The 22,718-nt window shown below is 34.5% G+C and overlaps 4 protein-coding genes and 1 long non-coding RNA gene across 7 annotated transcripts in view; 2 read left to right on the forward strand and 3 right to left on the reverse strand.

Annotated features, from left to right (window-relative positions):
* Positions 1–1,706: 1,706 nt before the first annotated feature.
* Positions 1,707–5,511, reverse strand: LOC100748405 (pancreatic triacylglycerol lipase-like). The gene is given in 8 exon segments (XM_012383921.3): positions 1,707–1,884; positions 2,157–2,280; positions 2,392–2,580; positions 2,899–3,153; positions 4,831–4,979; positions 5,094–5,128; positions 5,131–5,273; positions 5,347–5,511. Coding segments are annotated over 8 exon segments (981 nt in total). The 5' UTR covers positions 5,372–5,511; the 3' UTR covers positions 1,707–1,823.
* LOC117151478 lies at positions 2,487–11,541 on the forward strand. The gene is made up of 3 exons (XR_004461453.1): positions 2,487–2,624; positions 9,527–9,530; positions 11,531–11,541. It is a non-coding gene; the product is annotated as an uncharacterized LOC117151478 (long non-coding RNA).
* Positions 7,175–21,577, reverse strand: LOC105680560 (pancreatic triacylglycerol lipase-like). Of its 3 annotated transcripts, XM_024366678.2 has the most exons (8): positions 21,479–21,577; positions 21,240–21,405; positions 20,203–20,348; positions 18,949–19,203; positions 18,457–18,645; positions 18,201–18,324; positions 17,864–17,928; positions 7,191–7,308 (listed from the first exon to the last, which is right to left on the reverse strand). In XM_024366678.2, exons 1-7 carry the CDS (start codon positions 21,501–21,503, stop codon positions 17,868–17,870), a joined length of 966 nt encoding a protein of 321 aa, XP_024222446.1. In that variant the 5' UTR covers positions 21,504–21,577; the 3' UTR covers positions 7,191–7,308; positions 17,864–17,867. The 3 variants fall into 3 exon arrangements, with proteins under 3 accessions (XP_024222445.1, XP_024222446.1, XP_033175898.1); XM_024366677.2 differs by lacking the exon at positions 17,864–17,928 and having other exon boundaries at positions 7,175–7,370; positions 21,479–21,571; XM_033320007.1 differs by lacking the exons at positions 17,864–17,928; positions 18,201–18,324; positions 18,457–18,645; ... (2 more) ...; positions 21,240–21,405; positions 21,479–21,577 and adding exons at positions 7,643–7,766; positions 7,890–8,078; positions 8,400–8,654; ... (1 more) ...; positions 10,661–10,820; positions 10,888–11,057 and having other exon boundaries at positions 7,191–7,370.
* On the reverse strand, positions 13,281–14,469 carry LOC100748333 (transcription initiation factor TFIID subunit 9-like). Its single transcript, XM_003488262.4, has 3 exons — positions 14,268–14,469; positions 13,696–14,145; positions 13,281–13,484 (listed from the first exon to the last, which is right to left on the reverse strand). The coding sequence occupies exons 1-3, from the start codon at positions 14,404–14,406 to the stop codon at positions 13,339–13,341; spliced, it is 735 nt and encodes a 244-aa protein (XP_003488310.1). The 5' UTR covers positions 14,407–14,469; the 3' UTR covers positions 13,281–13,338.
* The window catches only part of LOC100748003 (26S proteasome non-ATPase regulatory subunit 1), a 93,364-nt gene continuing 85,322 nt past the window's right edge, over positions 14,677–22,718 (forward strand). Inside the window, exons 1-8 of the mRNA XM_003488259.4 lie at positions 14,677–14,835; positions 15,097–15,214; positions 15,295–15,464; positions 15,533–15,741; positions 15,825–16,298; positions 16,388–16,614; positions 16,707–16,959; positions 17,296–17,484. Coding sequence (XP_003488307.1) covers positions 14,817–14,835; positions 15,097–15,214; positions 15,295–15,464; positions 15,533–15,741; positions 15,825–16,298; positions 16,388–16,614; positions 16,707–16,959; positions 17,296–17,484 — 1,659 coding nt within the window. The 5' untranslated portion in view covers positions 14,677–14,816. The remainder of the gene's footprint in view (positions 14,836–15,096; positions 15,215–15,294; positions 15,465–15,532; positions 15,742–15,824; positions 16,299–16,387; positions 16,615–16,706; positions 16,960–17,295; positions 17,485–22,718) is intronic.

A 22,718-nucleotide genomic window follows, 5' to 3' on the forward strand; every position in this document is an offset into this window, starting at 1 on the left:
TGTGACGGGCCCTCAGGCTAGCTGAACATGTGCTGCGGAGACGGATCGACATCTAGCAATCATCTTTCTCGACAGTTAAATACCTGGACAGGAGGCTAACTTGGAAAAATCACATCATAGACAAGACAAAGCAACTCAAGTATAAACTGAAGAAATTCTATTGGCTCACTGACCGACGCTCCAACCTAAGCACACAGAACAAAATTAGCCTGTACAAGATAGATGCTAAGATCCCTAATTGATGCACCTTGGTATGTAACCAATGAAACAATACACCGCGACCTCAAGATACCCACAGTCAAAGAGGAAATAGCAAAATATAGCGACAGATATAGCAAAAGAGTCAACAAACACCGAAACCCCCTAATCACTGGACTACTTGATACGATGGACCAGATTCGCAGGCTGAAGAGACACTACCCGCTAGACCTAAACGCTAGATTCAATTAGTTATCTAAATTAAGTAATATTTACTTATTTATAATATTTACTTATAAATTATACTTATCTATAATAAGTATTAACTTGTTATAAATAATCAGCCATGTCACTGCGCCACGCCAGAAAAATTACTGACAATTCTCAACGCGAGAATTGATTGTAATTTTAATAAATAGATAAAAAAGAAAAAAAAAATCTTGCTCGAAGAATAGGGTCTGCGTGTGGCGAGCCACGGAACAGAAACCGTTGGAATGTTTACTGTCGCGTGCCGCCAGAAATATTTCTTTTAAGGAGAGCTATAGAATTACTCCATTACCTTTGTTAGACAAAGCGTTCATCCCGTGACCGCGACTACGTTCGGCGACTGGCTGTCGCCTCGCGGCCAAGCAACTATAGTAGACACTAGATTACAATGTTGCGGGATTATCCAAAATTCCAAAGGCTCCGGTGTTCTTTCATCTCCGACATATATATATAATTATAATAATAATTTAATAATTTCGGAATAATTTTTAGCAATACGGAAAACAATAACAGGGATGTTTCTAAAATTAGCTATTTCTTTTATTGAAGCTATCATTTACCATAGTTCTTCTTTTGATTACTCGTTTCTAACACGTTCAGCGAAATACTGAATGAAGTATTTCATTACATGTTGGTCCTTTATATAAGATTTCAAAGTTCGGAAATTACGTAACTATAAAATTTCTTTTTCGAAAAATTTACATTAACTTTGCAATTGAAACAGTTTGGAGTAATATTACGGTAGATCAATGTAAAAAATTAATAGAAGAAAATGTACCGAAGTGATAGGAAACAACGGATATTGGACAAAATATTGAAATTAAACAAAAATTGTGTATATTTTTTTACCAAAATTTATTACTTTTGGGTAGTTCTAAACTTTTGACCGAACGAAATATTATACAGATTTCGTTCATTGTTTATAACTTGGCTACCGAGGAAAATATCAAAATGAAATTTTTTTTGTAAGTGTACAAACAAATTTCTAATTAGTCAATACCAAAATTAGAACACTGTATTTATATTTTTTGTGGAAAGTAAATCAATTATTTAATTCTTCCATTTCGTCTTAAACTTTTGTCCGCTACCGTATATAAACAATTGAAGTTCAACCTTTATGAAGCTGACTCTTTTACTCGCCATCGCTGTGCGTATGCTCACGCTTATATTGCAATCAACTCTAGGAATTCAGGATATGGCAGCAGTTAGTCGAAATAAAAGTTCTGTTATACAAATTTCAATAAAATCAACAGCTATTTATTTTTTAATTTCCTCCATAATCTATATAAGTATCATATAAATGTTGAGATACATCTGCACAAAATACATCCAAATATCGAATATTCAGAAGAATAATGTTATCCACCAAGAGCAAAAGGATATTGACCGGTAGTTTTGAAGTAGTAGGTTCCTTTAGCTCTGTAAAGAAATTAACATATATTAGCATCAGTTAACTAAATTAAATTTTAAGAAATAATTAAACAGATATATTCAACAATTAGCTCTCAAGTATCTATCCAAATTCATACTTTTATGAACTCGGCTAAAAATGCAGGACCAAGAATTTTCACCTCCTAGATATTATAAAATGTACTGTCCACTATTTATTTGCATTCTACGCATTCTTCCAATTCCCCGGAAATGCATAAAGCTCCATAATCTATCAGTAACAGTAGTAAAATAAAACTTACTTCGGATCGGGGGTAGCACCACCCATGTATGCTGTTGCACCATCTGCACGTGTGCCGAGGAAGCCTTTCGGATTCGTAATTGATTCAGCGAAGAATTTGTAGCTACGCAAGTGTGCGCAAATTCCTGTGTTTCATATACATCGTACAAACAAATACACACAGACTGAGGCACGGAAATAATATTTTTTAAGTTGAAATGTATCAATAATAGAATATTCTCTAGTATGTTCCGTACCAAACAAGTCAATGCCGCATCCTGGTTGATGTCTTCCATCATTCGCATAGAAGTCTGAAGTACCAACAGACAGATAATAACCGTGCCCTCCAGCGCATGTGTGGATAATTTGAACATTTTCTGCGTCTGATTTATCAAGTCTTTCTCCGGGTTTTTTGTGTTGAAACATTACGTTGGAAGGATCGAGAGCTATAATGGCAAATACTTAGAGATTTAGTGTAATTTACTGTATCGTAATGATATTTCGCCGGACATAAAATCAACTCACATCAAAATATATGTAGTTCTTAAAAACGCATCCCTTCGAAATAAGATAATGTAAGAATATCTCCGACATTTTAAAGTTTATCGTTCAATCTTAGAAACCTCATTCATCTTTTTGCTGATATTTCATTTGCAAAACCAGATCAATCTACTCTACTGTTTTCAATCTGACGTTGAAATCAGCGCTATTGAATTTTCTCGGAGAACTTTAGGATGCCATTTTAATAATATATCGTTACTCACCGATAACTTCCGCCACTCGGCTCGATTTTCCTACCTCTCGCGCGCTCAAGCCCGCGATTTGAGCACCGAACGAATGCCCAACAATTTTCAAGTTAGACGTTCGCAAACCAGCCTCAGTTCGCATAAAGTTTATAAAACTAGCTGTACGTTGAGCAACGTGCGGTACGATCTCTGCGACGACAGAATAAATTAGTTTGTCCGCTATCTCACTCCAATCGAGAATAATAACGTTGCAGTCTCGGACCTTAAGAAAACCTGAGAACAAAAAATATTCTTCGTAATTAACATTAAATTATCGAGTATATGGTCACTGCCGCTCAAGAGCCGTAGCACACTTGTTCGCATTGATTAAGAACTGAATTCTTTGTACTGCATTTATGTTCCAAGTATTTTAATATGAATCTGTTATTTTATTAGTATTATATATGTCCTATAACGTAAACTACCACGCAAAGTTAAATTCTTGTAGTTTATCAACAGATATTTATGGCCGACAGTGCACATATTCCATAAAAAGGCATCTAAATTCGATACAACCGAAGTCCAGGAAGATTCTGTGGTTCAAATTAAGACGAAAATCAGGAGCAACGGAGTTGCGTTGAAGCCTTTATTTTCGACAAACTGGAGTTTAGAAATTAAATAAATATACGTGAATCTGCCTAGTTCTTAATCACACAGGAATACAAAATTGGAAAAACGGGTCTAAAATGTAGAATAAAATCATCCCGTTCTGTAGTTTTGAAGAAGACACAGTTTGACGTTCGTATAACGATACCTTATCTATTCAACAATATGTAGGTTAAACCTAAAAGGAATAATACTGGTATTCTCGACGTGAAAATATATTAAACAGAATACTTCGGAATTTTGAGGTCTTTTCAAAATTCTAGATCGCGCAATTTCATACAGCCGTATTCTTGGCGACTTTCGAATGTCAAGTTTTTTTGAAAAACGAAACCGTGTAATTGTAAAACGTAATTTTGTTGTTCTTCGTCTTAGTTCGAGTCATAGAATCTCCCCGAACTTCAATTACATCACGAATTTGCGCTCACAGCGTATCTACGTATTTACCATCGCGTATGGTAGTACAAACTGGAGCTTCACCGCTGTGAGACCAACCATGAGTGACTATAATGGTTTGTTTAGTTGCGTTCCAGTGACTGTTCCGGACGGACTCTACGTCATTTAGTTTTAGGATCTCGCCATCCGTGGGATTCTCTCTGGAAAATCATATTTGGCTGAAACTGTTGAACGTACCTTGAATCTGCCTGTGCAATATTCATCAAATCAACGTGAACTACCATGCAAAGTCAAATTCTTGTAGTTTATCAACAGATATTTATGGCCGACAGTGCACATATTCCATAAAAAGGCATCTAAATTCGATACAACCGAAGTCCAGGAAGATTCTGTGGTTCAAATTAAGACGAAAATCAGGAGCAACGGAGTTGCGTTGAAGCCTTTATTTTCGACAAACTGGAGTTTAGAAATTAAATAAATATACGTGAATCTGCCTAGTTCTTAATCACAGAGGAATAAAAAATTCGAAAAACGGGTCTAAAATGTAGAATAAAATCATCTCGTTCTGTAGTTTTGAAGAAGACACGGTTTGACGTTCGTATAACGATACCTTATCTATTCAACAATATGTAGGTTAAACCTAAAAGGAATAATACTGGTATTTTCGACGTGAAAACATATTAAACAGAATACTTCGGAATTTTGAGGTCTTTTCAAAATTCTAGATCGCGCAATTTCATACAGCCGTATTCTTGGCGACTTTCGAAAGTCAATTTTTTTTGAAAAACGAAACCGTGTAATTGTAGAACGTAATTTTGTTGTTCTGTATCTTTTTCTTAGTTCGAGTCATAGAATCTCCCCGAACTTCAATTATATCACGAATTTGCGCTCACAACGTATCTACGTATTTACCATCGCGTATGGTTGTACAAACTGGAGCTTCACCGCTGTGAGTCCAACCATGAGTGACTATAATGGTTTGTTTAGTTGCGTTCCAGTGACTGTTCCGGATGGACTCTACGTCATTTAGTTTTAGGATCTCGCCATCCGTGGGATTCTCTCTGGAAAATCATATTTGGCTGAAACTGTTGAACGTACCTTGAATCTGCCTGTGCAATATTCATCAAATACAAGACAACCTATAAAGAGGGAAATTGATATAAAGTAATACCAACCGTGTGTATAGCGTGAAGTTGATCGTATCCAAGTATGACTGATCGCATCCAAGTATGTGTCCAAAGTGAGGTTTTTAGGCAGGGGTTCTTCATTAATTTCAAAGCGAGTTATGTATCCATTTCCATCCGTTTTAAGTGTTGGACTGATATAGGTCAACATCGAAAGAACCATAGGATAAACTGAGAAAATTTCTTTCGTTACTAAGTTACCCGATTTTTCCGTATTTCGATCTAGAAAAATTCTGATACGAACGTGTTGATAATGGTACATTTACCATGGCTATCGTCGCTATTCACCACACACACCGTGATATTGTTTTACTTCTTCTTCTTCGTGTTTCGCCGCTTTTTTATACGTTGATGAGAAATAATAATTTTTCACTCGTGTAATGCACGGTTGGTAAGTGACTGATAGTCAATTGATGATGGATGAAAACCGACCCCACTGATGATGGATGAAAACCGACTAAACTGATAATGGATAAAGACCGATATAACTGATGATGATTGACGACCAACTCAACTAATGATGGATGAAGAGCAAAATTATTCCATAAGTAAGTGGTTAGAGAAATAAGGTGAATTTTTTAACTTTAACTTCCATCTTAAGTGGAAAGTTAAATTAAGTTAATTGCAAAGATTTAATTATTTGCTTTAAATATAATTTAATTTATTTCTCAAAAGTATATATATATATATATATGTGTGTGTAAATTCTATAGAATTTAGAACACCAAGCGAAGTTTTGACTTTCCCTATATTGGGAATCCATCGAACGATATAAATTGAGAAGGGTGGGTACTTAAGAAAGAAAAGGAGGAGATACTGGAAAAGACTTGGAAAATTGAATCTTGAGTTTTCACGAATCGATCGCCTGATTTCCAAAAATATTACGCCATTAATTATATATATATAATTATAATAATAATTTAATAATTTCGGAATAAGTTTTAGCAATACGGAAAACAATAACAGAGATGTTTCTAAAATTAGCTATTTCTTTTATTGAAGCTATCATTTACCGTAGTCCTTCTTTTAATTATCCGTTTCTAACACGTTCAGCGAACCACTGAATGAAGTATTTCATTATATCTCGATCCTTTATATAGGACGTCAAGATTTGGAAATTACGTAACTATAAAATTTCTCCTGCAGTAATACATAAATATACTCTAGAAGTTGTAGCTCTTCTTCTAAATTGTCCATTTACGAACAAAGCTTGCGAATTTATTTCCTTCCTTTATTAAAAACAGAAACAAATTCGCGAAGCATTCACGCAAAATCAGGAGAGAAAACAAATTCGATTCGACTAGAAACGAAATGAAGAAATTCTCTTACTTTACGTGTATTAAATGGTTAAATGTCACGTTTTCTCGGGACAATGATAAGGTGAAGATATTATAATACTTTTTCTTTTTCATTATTTTTATTAATTCGACGAGAGCAGAAACGTAGGATGTTCCGTAACAAGCATGGTCTTATGTCTGTTTTGTACAGCTGCGGATCACGTCCGCTGGAATTATGGGATATGCACGCAAGTTCATCAATATGAAGGAAACATAAGGAAAGATGACTCTATTTAATGAAATTAATAAAAATAGTTTCACTGTCAGATTTATCGCCATTAAATTTCTCCAAGTATTATATCTGTTCAGGTTAGTAAAATAAATTCCATTGCAATTAATCTGTTTGCTCCGAGTATCGATCGTCTCGAATTGGTGATGAATGGTCAAATTCGAAGAATAGCAGCCGACAAAGTAAGATCTCTAGCTCTGCAAATAGCCGGAATCAATTTCAACAGAAAACTCGTCTTCTGCCCAAATGGTTCTGTGGCGGCACTTCACGCCCACACCAGCAGTAGCACTGTCACTCACAACTATATCTTCACCTTAGTTCCAAGAAAGTCATCGGGATTAAAGAAGTAGGACACGAAGTACTTTACGTTCGTACGTATATGAACAATTGAAATTTAACCTTTATGAAGCTGACTCTTTTCCTCGCCATCGCTGTACGTATGCTCACGCTTATATTGAAATCAACTCTAGGAATTCAGGATATGGCAGCAGTTAGTCGAAATAAAATTTCTGTTATACGAATTTCAATAAAATCAACAGCTATTTATTTTTTAATTTTCTTCATAATCTATACAAGTATCTTACTAATATTGAAATACATCTGTACAAAATACATTCAAATATTGAATATTCAGAAGAATGTTATCCATCACGAGCATACGGATACTGACTGTTAACTTTGAAGTAGTAGGTTCCTTTAGCACTGAAAAGAAATCAACAAATATTAGCACCAGTCAACTAAATTAAATTTTAAGAAATAATTAAACAGATACATTCAGCAATTAGTTCTCAAGTATCTATCCAAATTCATACTTTTATGAACTCGGCTAAAAATGCAGGACCAAGAATTTTCACCTCCTAAATATTATAACATGTACTGTCCATTACTTATTTGCATTCTACGCATTCCTTAAATTTCCCGAAAATGCGTAAAACTCCATAGTCTATCCATAACAGTAGCAAAATAAAACTTACTTTGGATCGAGGGTAGGACCGCCCATGTATGCTGTTGCACCATCTGCACGTGTGCCGAGGAAGCCTTTCGGATTCTTAATTGATTCAGCGAAGAATCTGTAGCTACGCAAGTGTGCGCAAAATCCTGTGTTTCATAACATTCGTTTTTAACATCGTACAGACAAACACACACAGACTGAGGCACGGAAGTAATATTTTTTAAGTTGAAATGTGTCAATAATAGAATATTCCGTAGTATGTTCCGTACCAAACATGTCAACGCCGCATCCTGGTTGATGTTTTCCATCACTCGCATAGAAGTCTGAAGTACCAATCGAGATATTCATACCCAAATTTCCGGCACATGTGTGAAGAACTTGGACATTTTCCGCGTCCGATTCATCGATTCTTTCACCAGGTTGTTTTTCTTGAAACATTGGCATGGCAGGATCGAGTGCTGTAATGGCAAATATTTAAAGGTCTAGTATACTCCGCTGTATCATAATGTCGTTTTGTCAAACATGAAATCAACTTACATCAAAATACATATATTTTTTAAAAACGTATCCCTTCGAAATAAGATAATGTAAGAATATCTCCGACATTTTAAAATTTATCGTTCAAACTTGTAAACCTCGCTTATCCTTCTGCATATCTTTCATTTGCTAATCACAAATCAATCTACTCTACTGTTCTTAATCTGTTATTAAAATTGGCGTTACTGGATTTTTTCTCGGAGAACTTTCAATTGACACTTTAATAACATATCGTTACTCACCGATAACTTCCGCCACTCGGCTCGATTTTCCTACCTCCCGCGCGCTCAAGCCTGCGATTTGAGCACCGAGAGAGTGTCCAATAATTTTCAAGTTGGTCGTTCGCAAACCAGCCTCAATTCGCATAAAGTTTATGAACCTAGCTAAATACCTGGCAACGTGCGGTACGAACTTTATGACTTCGTAATAATTTATGTAGTCTGATATTTCACTCCAATCAAGAATAATAACGTTGCAGTCTCGGACCTCAAGGAAAGCTAAGAACAGGAAATTTTTCTTTGTAATTGATATTAAATTATCGCATATATGGCCACTACCGCTCAAAACTCGTAGGACACTTGTTCACATTGAATAACTATTGAATACTTTTTACTGCGTTTATGTTCCAAGTATTTTAATATGAATCTATTATTTTATTAGTATTATATATGTCCTACAACTTGAACTACCACGCAAAGTCAAATTCTTGTAGTTTATCAACAGATATTTATGGCCGACAGTGCACATATTCCATAAAAAGGCATCTAAATTCGATACAACCGAAGTCCAGGAAGATTCTATGGCTCAAATTAAGACGAAAATCAGGAGTAACGGAGTTACGTTGAAGCCTTTATTTTGGGCAAACTGGAGTTTAGAAATTATACAAATATACGTGAATTTGCCTAGTTCTTAATCACACAAGAATACAAAATTGGAAAAACGAGTCTAAAATGTGGAATAAAATTATCTCGTTCAGTGTGTAGTTTTGAAGAAGACACGGTTTGACGTTCGTATAACGATACCTTATCTATTCAACAATATGTAGGTTAAACCTAAAAGGAATAATACTGGTATTTTCGACGTGAAAAAATATTAAACAGAATAATAGCAATAGAACCTTCACCATACAAAAGAAACACAACTCAGTGTATCCGATGCGAAAAATATGGGCACACCATGAACTACTGTAACAGAATTCGAGCATGCGTTAAATATACCGAGATTAACCTTTTTATTTTATAATATTTTTCCTCTGCTATTTGTATATTTTTCTTTTTATTATTTAATTTGTACTTTACAATTTGTCCAGCTGGACATTCGATAAATATTTCTGTATGAGGATGTTAAAAAGGTTAATGAAGTCACTGAGATTTGTGGCATGTGAGCGGTTATCCCCATTCAGATGCAATCGCAAAGTGACGATGTATTAAATTGTGCCAAAATTTCCTTTCGTTTTATGCGGAATTAATACACACAACATTTTTTCTTTTCTATTATTTTATCGAATCACGTATGATCGTAATGGTAGAAATGTAACAAAATGGATCATACATAGTTCAATAAAATAATATAAAAGTAAAAGTGTTGTGCATCTATTATTTCCTTGTAGAACGAAAGAAACATTTGTGACAACCTAATATATACACACACTTGTACGCGTTTGCCATGACCGGTATGTACTAATCATTTATACTGAGACACGTGGAGGTGATATGGACATTTCGAGTGATGTGGTCGTAAACTTTTACTGCTAATTCTTTGCTGTATCGTTCAACACAATTGCGTATCTCCTCCTACTTCGGAATTTTGACGTCTTTTCAAAATTCTGGATCGAGCAATTTGATATTGCCGTATTCTTGGCAACTTTCGAAAGTCGTCTTTTTGAAGAACGAAACCGTGTAATTGTAAAACGTAAATTTGTTGTTCTTTATCTTCGTCTTAATTCGAGTCATAGAATCTCCCCGAACTTCAATTATATCACGAATTTGCGCTCACAGCGTATCTACGTATTTACCATCGCGTACGATTTCACAAGCTAAACCGCCTTGTATCCAACCATGAGTGATTACAATTGTTTGCTTGCTTGCGTTCCAATGACTGTTCCGGACGGACTCTATGTCATTTGGTTTTATGATGTCTCCATTTGTGGGATTCTCTCTAGATGAAAAATCATATTTTACTGAAACTGTTCAATGTACCTTGAATCTGCCTGTTCTGAATATTCATCTAACACAAGACGAGCTACATGCTTGTCTTTTCGCTACGAAACATGTTTTAGCCGTGCCGACCCGCGAATTTTAATGTTTCAGTTTTATTCTCATCTCAACATGCAACAGCGATGTGTAATTCTTTAAAAAATATTAATTAGTCCTTATATTCATCTTTCAAACATTATCATCGTAATTAGATTGCCAATTTTTATTCGTCTCTCGATAATTCAAATATGCAAAATGTACATAAAGATATTCCGTAAAGAAGGAAATTGATATAAAATAAAACCAACCTTGTGTATAGCGTAAAATTGGTCGCGTTCAAGTAGGTGTCTAAACCGTAGTATTGAGGCAGTGGGGCTACGTGGATGCGAAAGAGAGTTAAGTATCCATCTCCCTCTGTTCTAAATAGTGGATTTGCATAGACCAATATCGAAAAGAGCGTAGGATAAACTGAAAGAATTTCTTTCGTTACTAAGCTGCTCGATTTTCCTCGATCTAGAAAAATTCTGATACGAACATTTTGACGATGATACATTTATCGTGACTGACATCGCGATTCTCAACACACACCGCGATATTGCTCTTCTTTTTCGCTTCCGTGTTTCGCCGCTTTTTTATAGGTTTATGGAAAACAGTGATTTTCCATTCGAGTACTGTACGGTTGGCAAGTGACTGATAGTCAATTGATGATGGATGAAGAGCGACTCACACTGACGAATCTAATTTTTTAACTGCAACCGATGTACGAACTTAAGTGGAAAGTTAAGATAAGTTAATTGCAAAGAATTGTTTATTTATATATATATATTTGAAGTCAAACAGTACGTAATCATTTCTAGTAATACGAAAAACAATAACAATAATGTTTCTAAAACTAGTCATTTCTTTTATTGAAGCTGTCACTTATCGTAGTTCTTCTGTTGATTACTTCTATCTAACACGTTCAGCGAATGAAGTATTTCATTGTATCTCGGTCCTTTATATAGGATGTCGAGATTTGGAAATTAAGTTGTAATTGTACTAAGTAAGTACTAATTGATGCTACGCTGATACATAAATGTGCAAACGTAAATACGTAAACGCAAAAATGCTCCAGTGTTTTCCTCACGTCGTAGCTCTTCTTCCAAATCTTGCATTTTCAAAATGAAAGTAGGAAACAGAGTATAATTAGGAACAAACATGTAATATTATCCAGAGAGTATATCGTCTGAGTATTTATTTAGCATAATTACGTAATTTGTCTGTATTATCCTAACTATTTAAATACTTCCATACGACATCACAAGTTCTCACTCCATTATAATGTATCTGTCATAATTTATTTTCGTTAAACGCTGTTTCTCGATGCTGTTACTCTTAAGTCCAACTTACGTTGTTGTTAGAATACCTAGTATTGTTTTATATCGAATATTACTTGATTAATATTTTTATATTATACACAGACTCACATTGTATTAAATTAACGAATTAAAATTTAACACTAATATAATAACTACACGTCGCTTATAGAATTATAAACATACCTTCGATGACAAGTGTAGAATGCCAGAGCCTTTGAACATTTTCCTGCTTCGTTCGACGTTTTTCAAACTTGACATTGAACTTTGCATGATGAATCATTATACAGTGAATCATGTTAGAACTATATACATATAACTATTACAAATATGAACAACATTAGTATTTCCAGCCGTAAAAAAATTTCCTTCGTCGGTTATCTTTAAAAGTATTATGCTAATTTTGTAAAAAATATGTTAATACATTTTTATAGGACGATGCAACAAACGTGACAAGATATCTATCTTCATTGCCTACTTCTATCGATTTCTATACCCAATATCCACTCATCCGATTCTCTTTACAATTATCTCTTATATTTACGTCTCCCTAACTCTTTGATATTCAAACGTACCCATTTCTTCCCATACATTCTGTTCTGTAACAAAATATTTAATCTGATAGAGGACAACAAAAATTCAGGTCAAACTGAAACGCGGTATCATGTACTTTGCGATGATGCGATCGTGTATTCAGCGTCGGGATGTCATAGAACACGTTGGTTTGCTAATGGTGAATGGAAGACTATCAACGAGCTTCTTCGTAACGCATAAGACGTGAAAACAGCACTTTCATGAAATAGCATCTATCCCTTTGTGCTCCCAACTTTCATTGTGTTCGATATGATCGACATGTACGATCGAATAAAACTTGCGAGTCTATTTCTTTCCTTCATTAAGATCATAAACAAACTCGCCAAACATTCACACAAAATCAGGAGAGAAAACAAATTCGATTCGACTAGAAACGAAATAAAGAAATTCTCTTACTTTACGTGTATTAAATGGTTGAACGTGACATTTTCACGGGACAATGATAACATGAAAATATTTTAATACTTTTTCCTTTTGATTATTCGTATTAATTCGATGAGAACAGAAACGTAGGATGTTTCCCAACAAGTATCAGCATGGATTTATGTCTATTTTGTACAACTGCGGATCACGTTCGCTAGAGTTATGAATGGATAATATGCACGCAAGTTTATCAATATAAAGAAAACATAAGGAAAGATAACACTATTTTGTGAGATTAATAGAAATAGTTTCACTGGTAGATTTATCGCCATTAAATTTCTCCAAATATTGTACCTGTTTAAGTTAGTAAAATAAATTCCATTGCAATTAATCTGTTTGCTCCGAGTATCGATCGTCTCGAACAGGTGAAAAATGGATACATTCGTAGAGTAACAGACGACGAAGTAAAATCTCTAGCTCTGGAAATTGACAGTGACAGTACAGTGTCTTCCGATAAAAAATATACAGTTTCATTGGAATTCTTATACAAATTTCAGAAAGATAAAATTCAATTAAAGCATTATGTGAAATGATAGAATCATTTTGATATTATATACACTGATTCAAACGATGCAAACAAAAAATATAAAATAATTTACCCGCGTCCTTTATTACTATGAAACGTCGTAATCATCATCTTCTCTTTTCCTTTTCATAGAATCCTCGATCTCTACTTTGATAGGCGGCATTGTTTGTCCTGAAGAAATCTGTATTTTTGGCTTGGCTACTTGTGCCTTTACGGTAGCTCCTCCAGTTGTGGCTATAAATTTAAACAATTAATATAAATAAAAAATGAAAAATATAGTAGCAAATATTATTATTACGTACACAATTTTGTATCTTACGTATTAATGAAATATGGATAGAGGGAATAGATGTTTGGGAATGCAAGGTCCGGAAGGGATCTGTGATACGATGTAATTAACAAATTAGTTCCTGTTATATATTCTTTACTTTCCTGTATCATTTACCTGTTGAAAATTTCAGGACAGGTTTTGGCATTGAAATGCTTTGAGTCCTGGCAACTGTCGCAAGTGTCCCGGGCCTTTTAACTATGGAGAGGCCAGATTTATTACTTTCCACTTTGATCTTAGACTGACCACTTTGAATGTTATTTCCAACCAAAGAATGCAGTGGTTTCCCAACTATTTTCTTCGTTGAATTCTTAAGTTTATAATTTGTTGCATTCAGGCAAAATCTGTCAGGTGGTAATCTTAAACCACTGTTTGATTTGACAAATGGCAGTGGTACATTGTTTTTTGCCCGAGCAACATCTAGTAACACGTCTCTTGGGGGTGGATTTGTAAACGTACGTTCCAATTGCATCTTAACTGCTAATCTAACGTCATCCAAATCGATAAACTTCTTTTTAGCATGATTTGCGTAAATTCTACTGTCGTCTAATATACAAGTAACATAACCTGCGGAATTTAAACCGAAAATAACTTTATAGCTTACTTCCAAATGCAAAATCATGCACGATTTTATACTTCATTTCATCTACATTACTTTAAATAAATTATAAATATAATACATTACGTACGATACGTAAATTCGAGCAATTGGTTTATAACCTTCGAATCGTAATCTGTTATTCCCATGTCTTTCATAATTGACATTATAACTTGAGCATCTTTCGGAATATGTTTTACGTGGCTCATAATTTTCGCTCTCTCCGACATTTTAAAAACTACTTCTCTTATAATTGCACTTTCAAGTAAAAGTACGAGTAAACATTATAAATCATACGCCAATATCATGCAGTGCTACCATTTATAAAATTTAAACTTTACAAGATCAGAAGTTTATTATTTTAAAATTTCGTAATTAATAATAAATATTCTTTGTTGTAATCATTTTTACTATCAAATATTTTTTTCGAAAATCGAGAAGCAACTATATGGGAAAATGTGAAAAAGTTTGAGAATTTGATAATTTTATCATCAATGTTAGTGTGGTAGTCGTTAAAACAGCTTGCGGCATATTTCAGTTGAATTTGGTTGAAGAGTTCGTAGTTCGGTATTTGCTATTTTGCTATCAAACTCTCTTCGGGAGTCTTTGTTGCAGGCAGACGTATTGTACGAAAACGAAAATGAATATCACATCAGCAGGTAAATTATGTGTTTTAAGTAGGATAGTAAATGTATATCTAGTTTTTATTATTTACAAATTTATTAGTACATTTTTACATTGTGTTTGATTGTCAGACATGCAATGATTTGCAAATCTCGTGGGCCATAACCTATATAATTTTGTATTCGGAGTATTAAATATAGTCGTTTAGTTGATATTAACAGACATCGAGTTTTGTTTTATGATTTTAACGTTTTTTAAGTTTAATTGATTAATCAACTTTTTTTATCTTATTTCAGCTGGTATCATTTCCCTCCTTGAGGAGCCGATGCCTGAATTAAAGGTGTTTGCATTGAAGAAGTTGGATATGATAGTAGATGAATTTTGGCCTGAAATTTCTGAGGCCATAGAAAAAATGTATGTACTGTATATATCATCATCTATTTTTTTTTAAGATAATTTTAATGTTTTATTTAACAGAATGTTATATTTTTCAGTGAGATTCTTCACGAAGATAAGGCATTTCCACAACATGACTTAGCTGCATTAGTTGCTAGTAAAGTATATTATCACTTAGGAAGTTTTGAAGATTCTTTGACTTATGCTCTTGGAGCTGGAGAGCTCTTTGATGTTAATGCCCGCAATGAATACGTTGATACTACTATAGGTATTTTATTGACTGTTAGTGTTAGATTTTATTGGGTAGAGATTCTTTATTATTCTGTATTATTTCAGCTAAATGTATTGACTATTATACTCAACAACGTGTGTTGGAAGCTGAGGGAAAATTACCACCAAATAGCAAAGGAATCGATCCAAGATTGGAAGGAATTGTAAACAGAATGTTTCAACGATGTTTAGATGATAATCAATATCGGCAAGCTTTGGGTCTTGCTCTTGAAACAAGAAGGATGGATATCTTTGAAACAGCAATTATGCAATCAGTAAGTTATATTACATGTTAATTTATGCAAGTAATGTAATATAGATAATATAAAAATTATATTTATTAATATGTTTGTTGTAGGATGATGTTAGTGGTATGTTATCCTATGCCTTCCAAGTTGTCATGAGTCTTATTCAGAATCGTGGATTTCGTAATACTGTGCTTCGTTGCCTAGTGAGCCTTTATCGTAACTTGGGAACACCAGACTATGTCAACATGTGTCAGTGTTTGATATTTCTGGACGACCCATTAGCTGTAGCTGAACTTTTAGACAGACTCAGTAAAGGCTCGCAAGATTGTGTTCTTATGGCCTACCAAATTGCATTTGACTTATACGAATCAGCAACTCAACAGTTCCTTGGTCGTGTCTTACAAGCTTTGAGAGCAACAGCTCCTATCCCAGGAGCCCTTATGGTTAAACCAATTGTAAAACCAGCTGTAAAAGCAACCACTGAAGTTAGCACTGAGTCTGCAGCAGCAACAACAGCAGAGACTGAAAACAGTAGTAGTACACCAGCTCCAGAAGAGAAATCTCAACGTAGTGTTGAAAGTTTGGTAAGTCTTATGGTTTAAAGAAATAATACTATACAACATTTACTATATAGCAATACACACTGTGCCAATTGATTATTTCACTTGTATAGAATGCCGAAGAACGTGAGCAACAAGAACGCGTAGATGCTTTGTCAAGTATATTAGGCGGAGAAATTTCCATCGATTTGCATCTCCAATTTCTTATTCGTAGTAATCATACCGATATGCTGATACTGAAAAATACTAAAGATACTATACGTGTGTCTATTTGTCATACTGCCACCGTAATCGCGAATGCATATATGCATTCTGGAACTACTAGCGATCAGTTTTTAAGGTAAATATACCTCACTGTATTCAACTGATCTTACGCGGATTATATTCTCAAGGAATATATTTATTTTTCACTTTATTTGTTTCACATTTTAGAGATAATCTAGAATGGTTGGCTAGAGCTACGAATTGGGCAAAATTAACAGCTACTGCATCCTTAGGAGTAATTCACAGAGGTCATGAACAAGAAGCCTTAGCTCTAATGCAATCTTATCTCCCACGAGATACTGGTGCGGGAGCTGGTTATTCCGAAGGAGGTGGCCTGTATGCGTTAGGGCTCATTCATGCAAACCACGGCGCAGCAATTACAGATTACTTACTTGGCCAGCTGAAGGACGCACAGAACGAGGTATAGTGGTCCGTAGAGATATAGTGTGATCATAAAATCAATTGAGTGGTAAAGTAAATGCGTTTCGAGCGACGAAACAACGAATTAAATGATAAATCGGGAGATAAGAAACTTGAAGTTACTGATAACGTCAATTGAAACCGCTATCTAATATTGTTAAACCGATTAAATTACTATCATATCATATCATATTTTTTTCTTAATTTTATTAAGTACTTGAAACTTCGGTAGAAATCGATTTCAGTCTGGGGCAACTATACGTCACTATCGTTTTTTTATCTCAGTTTGGAACCATACGATGTCACATATTTAGAATCTGCAATGATTTTCTTACAGATGGTTCGTCATGGAGGTTGTTTAGGCTTGGGTCTGGCCGCTATGGGATCGCATAGGCAAGATGTATACGAACAATTGAAATTCAATCTTTATCAAGACGATGCTGTTACTGGCGAGGCTGCGGGCATTGCTATGGGCATGGTCATGCTTGGATCGAAATCGACGCAAGCAATTGAAGATATGGTTGCGGTAAGTAAAAGTAGACGTTCTTTTTAAGATTTTAATGAACCATCACATCAAGAGTTATTTACATCCCAACTCGAGTTTAATATTTACATATTCAAAATACACGCGAAGAATAATTTTATCCACCACTGACGATCTTTCTCGCGTGCACTGTTCTGGCGCGGAGACTCGTTCAGCGGGAGTGCCGCGACGAAGAAGCCGCCCGTAGCGAAAGGGTTAAGACGACGCCTTTGCTCGGCATCGCTATGCGTATGCTCATGCTTGCATCGAAATCAACTCAAAGAATTCAGAATTATTTTTTAATTTCCGACATAATCTATACAAGTATCTTACTAATATTGAAATACATCTGCACAAACTACGTCCAAATATTCAAAAGAATAATGTTATCCATCAATAGCAAAAGGATATTGACCGGTAGTTTTGAAGTAATAGGTTCCTTTAGCTCTGTAAAGAAATTAACATATATTAGTACCAGTTAACTAAATTAAATATTAAAAAATAATTAAACAGATATATTCAGCAATTAGCTCTCAAGTATCCATGCAAATTCATGCTTTTATGAATTCAGCTAAAAATGCAGGACCAAGAATTTTCACCTCCTAGATATTATAACATGTATTGTCCATTATTTATTTGCATTCTACGCATTCTTCCAATTCCCCGGAAATGCATAAAACTCCATAATCTATCAGTAACAGTAGTAGAATAAAACTTACTTAGGATCGAGCGTAGCACCACCCATGTATGCTGTTGCACCGTCTGCACGTCTACCGAGAAAGCCTTTCGGATTCGTAATTGATTCAGCGTAGAATTTGTAGCTACGCAAGTGTGCGCAAATTCCTGTGTTTCATAACATTCGTTTTTAACAGTGTACAAACACACATGCACAGATTGAGGCACAGAAAGCGTGGAAATAATAATTTTTAAGTTGAAGTGTGTCAATAATAGAATACTCCGTAGTATGTTCCGTACCAAGCAAGTCAATGCCGCATCCTGGTTGATGTCTTCCATCATTCGCATAGAAGTCTGAAGTACCAATAGGTAGAGAATAACCGAACTGTCCAACGCACGTGTGGATAATTTGAACATTTTCTGCGTCCGATGCATCAACTCTTTGATCAAGTGCTTTGTCTTCAAACATTACCCTAGCAGGGTCGAGTGCTATAATGGAAAATATTTCAAGGTCTAATATATTCCACTGTATCATAATGACGTTTTGTCGGAGATCAAATCAACTTACATAAAAATATGTATATAATTTTTAAAAACGTTTTCCTTCGAGTTAAGATAATCTAAGAATATTTTCGACATTTTAATGTTTATCGTTCAATCTTAGAAACCTCATTCATCTTTTTGCTGATATTTCATTTGCAAAATCTAATCAATCTAACGTTAAAATCATCGCTACTGGATTTTTTTCTGGAGGATTTTAGAATGCCATCCTAATAATATATCGTGACTTACCGACAATTTCCGCTACTCGGCTCGATTTTCCTATCTCTTGCGCGCTCAAGCCCGCGATTTGAGCGCCGAATGAGTGTCCAATAATTCTCAAGTTGGACGTTTGCAAACCAGCCTCAGTTCGCATGAAATTTACGAAACTAGCTACATGGAGAGCAACGTGTGGTACGTCCTTTGCAACGATGGGATATATCAAGTTGGCTGATATCTTACCCCAATCGACGACAATGACGTTCCAATTCTTCACCTTAATAATAGCTGAAAAGAAAAAATATTACTTGTCATAATATTGAAGTATTGTAATATTGAAGTATATAGATACAAGCTGGATATTTTTTACTGCTCTTACTTTCTAAGTATTCTACTATAAATCAAAAATAACAAAATTATTTCATTGGTGTCTTATAATTTAAAATACTAAATAAAGTAAAACCTGTTTTTAGTTTTTCAGTAGATATTTATTGCCAGCAGTCTATACATTATTGGAAACCTAAATTCTGTACAACCGAAGTGAGAAAGATTCCATGACTCAGAGTAAGAGGAAAATTCAGAATAACAATGTTGCGTTGGATTTTCAAGAAAATGGTGTTTAGAAATTAGCCAAATGCACGTGTATTTGCCTAATTGGTACTAAAAAAGAAAAAAAAAAAAAATAATTGGTTGCAGGCTACTGTACACGTGAAGATAAGCCTAAAATGTAGAATAAAATTGTCTCTTTTAAGGTCTTGTTCCAATACCTTTAGTCGCGTGTACTTGATAAACTTTTAAATCCGATTTTCTCGAAAACGAAACTTCATTCTAATTTTATTCTAATACATTACATGTTATATCCTATCGAGGCTAAAGAAATTCCAATTTTCATTCTCTTTTCTTCCATTCAAATATTTAGCCATTATCGCGTATAACGTGCATAATTTTTATGGCAACTAAACTATGTCAATACCACCTAATCACAAAATCCGCATTCGCTTAGTTGCCAACCCAATACTTAAACGATAAAACTCACAGGAAGTTTCGAATAGTTAAATATATCTTGATAAATAAAAAAAAAAAAAAAGAGAATACTAGATAGAACATTTTCGTATTGTAGCGTGCTTGTCAAGTTTCCAAACTCGATTTTCCGACAAATCAAACGTGCAACGTTTAATTTTGTCGTTCTTTATTTTTGCCTTCGAATTACAGGATCTTCATCGACGTCAATTATATTACTAATTTAAGCGCACGATTTATTTATTACATCGATGATACTTTACTTACCATCGCGTACGAGTGTACACGCCGAACTTAAACCATTGTTAACCCAACCGTGAGTGATTATAGCGGTTTTTCTTTCCGGGTTCCATTGACTCGCTTGGACCGAGTTTATGTCGTTTAGTATTAGGACCTCGCCGGCTGGGTTTTCTCTATTATGAAAATTATATTTCAGCGAAATTGTTGAACGTAGTTGCAATGTTTCAAACACAGGATGAGATACGAAAAATATTTTAACACTACTGCGATAACAAGCACGAAAGGATTGCGATGTTTTAAGAAAAAGCTTAACGTAGGATAGAAAAAAAGAAAAAAAGAAATAAATGGAATCGCGAATAGCGACAAGACTTTAACACATTTTGTTTAAACCGAAGATTTTAACGTTAAAAAGACAGAACTGGGTCGAAAATATTCGAAAGAATGTAACGGAGTTCAAGCTAGACAAAATTCTAAAAAGAAGTTTAAAAGCCCGTCGAAATTCTATAGCGTACATTTCTATGGACAAAGCAAGGAAAAATGATATAGCATAAAAAATTGAGTTATATACGTTTGAAAGATTGTAGGGAAACTATTAGTACATAAATTACAAGCTTTTATCTTTTCACGATTTAACCTTTTTCAATTAGAATTTTATTGGTGTATCGTACAATACAATTCGTTATGGCTTTTAGCTGTAACTTGAACAAAAACTAAACAACAATTGCTGTATGTAATTTCAATGACGTATGTAATTTCAGTGATGTATACAGTGTATACAGCGTGATGTATACATTTCATTCGGGGTTCGCTATAGTGATCGTTTTTGGTTAGATTCACAAACGGTTACTATAGTGGTCTATCGTAGCGAGAAGATTAAGCAAAAAGATTATATTTTTCACTAATCAACTAATTCTTAATCACTTTCTGAATTTACCTTTTAAATATCGTAATCAAACGATGAACGATCGTGCCATTATGGAAAATTTAAATGTGCGAAATTGTGCGAATTGAAAAATGTGCAGATTTACCATAAAGATGAATATTAATAGAAAGACGATTCTGACCGTGTGTAAAGCGTGAAAGTAACCGTTTTCAAATTGGGACGTAAAACATTCAGTTCCAATTCACTTAGTAGGCTATTATCCTGATTAATCAGAGATAAGTTTGCTTCTGCGTTCGGAAAGGTTGTAGAATTGTCTCTTCTCAACGTCGAAAGTAGCGTAGGATAAACTGAAATATTTTCTTTCGTTATTATGTTATTCGATTTTCCCGTGTCTCGATCGAAAAACCTTCTGACACGAACTTAGTGTTAACGATGCGTTTACCATTGTTGTCACTTCACTGTACGCGCCGCAATATGGGTCGATTTCTTAGCTTCTTTCTTTGCCCACTTCCTTTTTATACGTTTCAGCGAAACAGTAATTTTCCACTCGTGTATTGACCAAATGATAAGTAACTGGTATTCGATTGATGGATTATTACCGGGTGGGTGGTCACATTCACGAATTAGTTACAGATAATTAGAGAAATTTTTTTTTTTATTTATTTATTAAAATTACAATCAATTCTCGCGTTGAGAATTTTCAGTAATTTTTCTGGCGTGGCGCAGTGACATGGCTGATTATTTATAACAAGTTAATACTTATTATAGATAAGTATAATTCATAAGTAAAGTGTTATAAATAAGTAAATATTACTTAATATAAATATCTAATTAAATCTAGTGTTTAGGTCTAAAGGGTAGTGTCTCTTCAGCCTGCAGATCTGGTCCGACGTATCAAGTAATCCAGTAATTAGGAGGTTTCGATGTTTGTTGACTCTTTTGCTATATCTGTCGCTATATTTTGCTATTTCCTATTTGTGTATTAGTCGATGTATTAGTTCGTTGGCGACATACCAGGATGCATTTATAAGGGATCTTAGCGTTTTCGATTGGAAGCGTCAAAGTATTTCAATGTTGGAATTATTTGCTGTTCCCCATAGTTGGATTCCGTAGGTGCAGACAGGTTTTATTACGGTCCTATAGAGGGTAATTTTGTTCTGTGTGCTTAGGTTGCGGGATATACTTGACACACGTATTTGCCAGAAGTATATTCTTCCAATCGATGAAAATTTCAATTCTAGCAATATCTATTTTCGATAATTCATTTAACAATACTTTAAAATAGCTTTGCTTCAAATGTTAATATCTTCTCGAGGAATACGTTAGGAACTTTTGTGTCGGACGTAGGCGACTGAAATTCTTCGGCTAGGAGCATTACGCATCTTTTTTGATTGTACGAGATTTGGATTTGATTTTGAACAACGCGTAATAATTTGAAATATTGGACGACACGGTAACCACGGTGTTTGTAAAATTGACCGTTTTCTTTTAATCGAAGCTATCAGTTATTTTAATCTGTCATTTGCTTGCATATTACAAACTCGCGAGGAGAACTACCGAATAAATCATTTCGTTTGTTCTAACTCTCTTCCATTTATTTTCGAGCTTTTGCAATTGTTATATAAGCGTCATAAGTTTTCGTATTATCTTGTGGCCACGC

This window comes from Bombus impatiens, unplaced genomic scaffold, assembly GCF_000188095.3.
Source record: "Bombus impatiens unplaced genomic scaffold, BIMP_2.2 scf_0225, whole genome shotgun sequence".
NCBI classification, from domain to species: domain Eukaryota; kingdom Metazoa; phylum Arthropoda; class Insecta; order Hymenoptera; family Apidae; genus Bombus; species Bombus impatiens.

Bases quoted from the DNA above. Each gene is read 5' to 3' on its own strand.
- LOC100748333 (XM_003488262.4), bottom strand. From the start codon at position 14,406: ATGTCGGAGAGAGCGAAAATTATGAGCCACGTAAAACATATTCCGAAA. The intron at 14,146-14,267 runs GTACGTAATGTA...TAAATTCCGCAG, and splicing joins ATTGCTCGAATTTACGTATC to GTTATGTTACTTGTATATTA. The intron at 13,485-13,695 runs GTAAATGATACA...TTAAATTTATAG, and splicing joins TGTCCTGAAATTTTCAACAG to CCACAACTGGAGGAGCTACC.
- LOC105680560 (XM_024366677.2), bottom strand. From the start codon at position 21,503: ATGGTAAACGCATCGTTAACACTAA. The intron at 19,204-20,202 runs GTAAGTAAAGTA...TTTTCTTTTCAG, and splicing joins GTGTACACTCGTACGCGATG to CTATTATTAAGGTGAAGAAT. The intron at 7,371-18,200 runs GTAAGTTTTATT...ATTTCTTTTCAG, and splicing joins GGTGCTACGCTCGATCCTAA to TGCTAAAGGAACCTACTACT.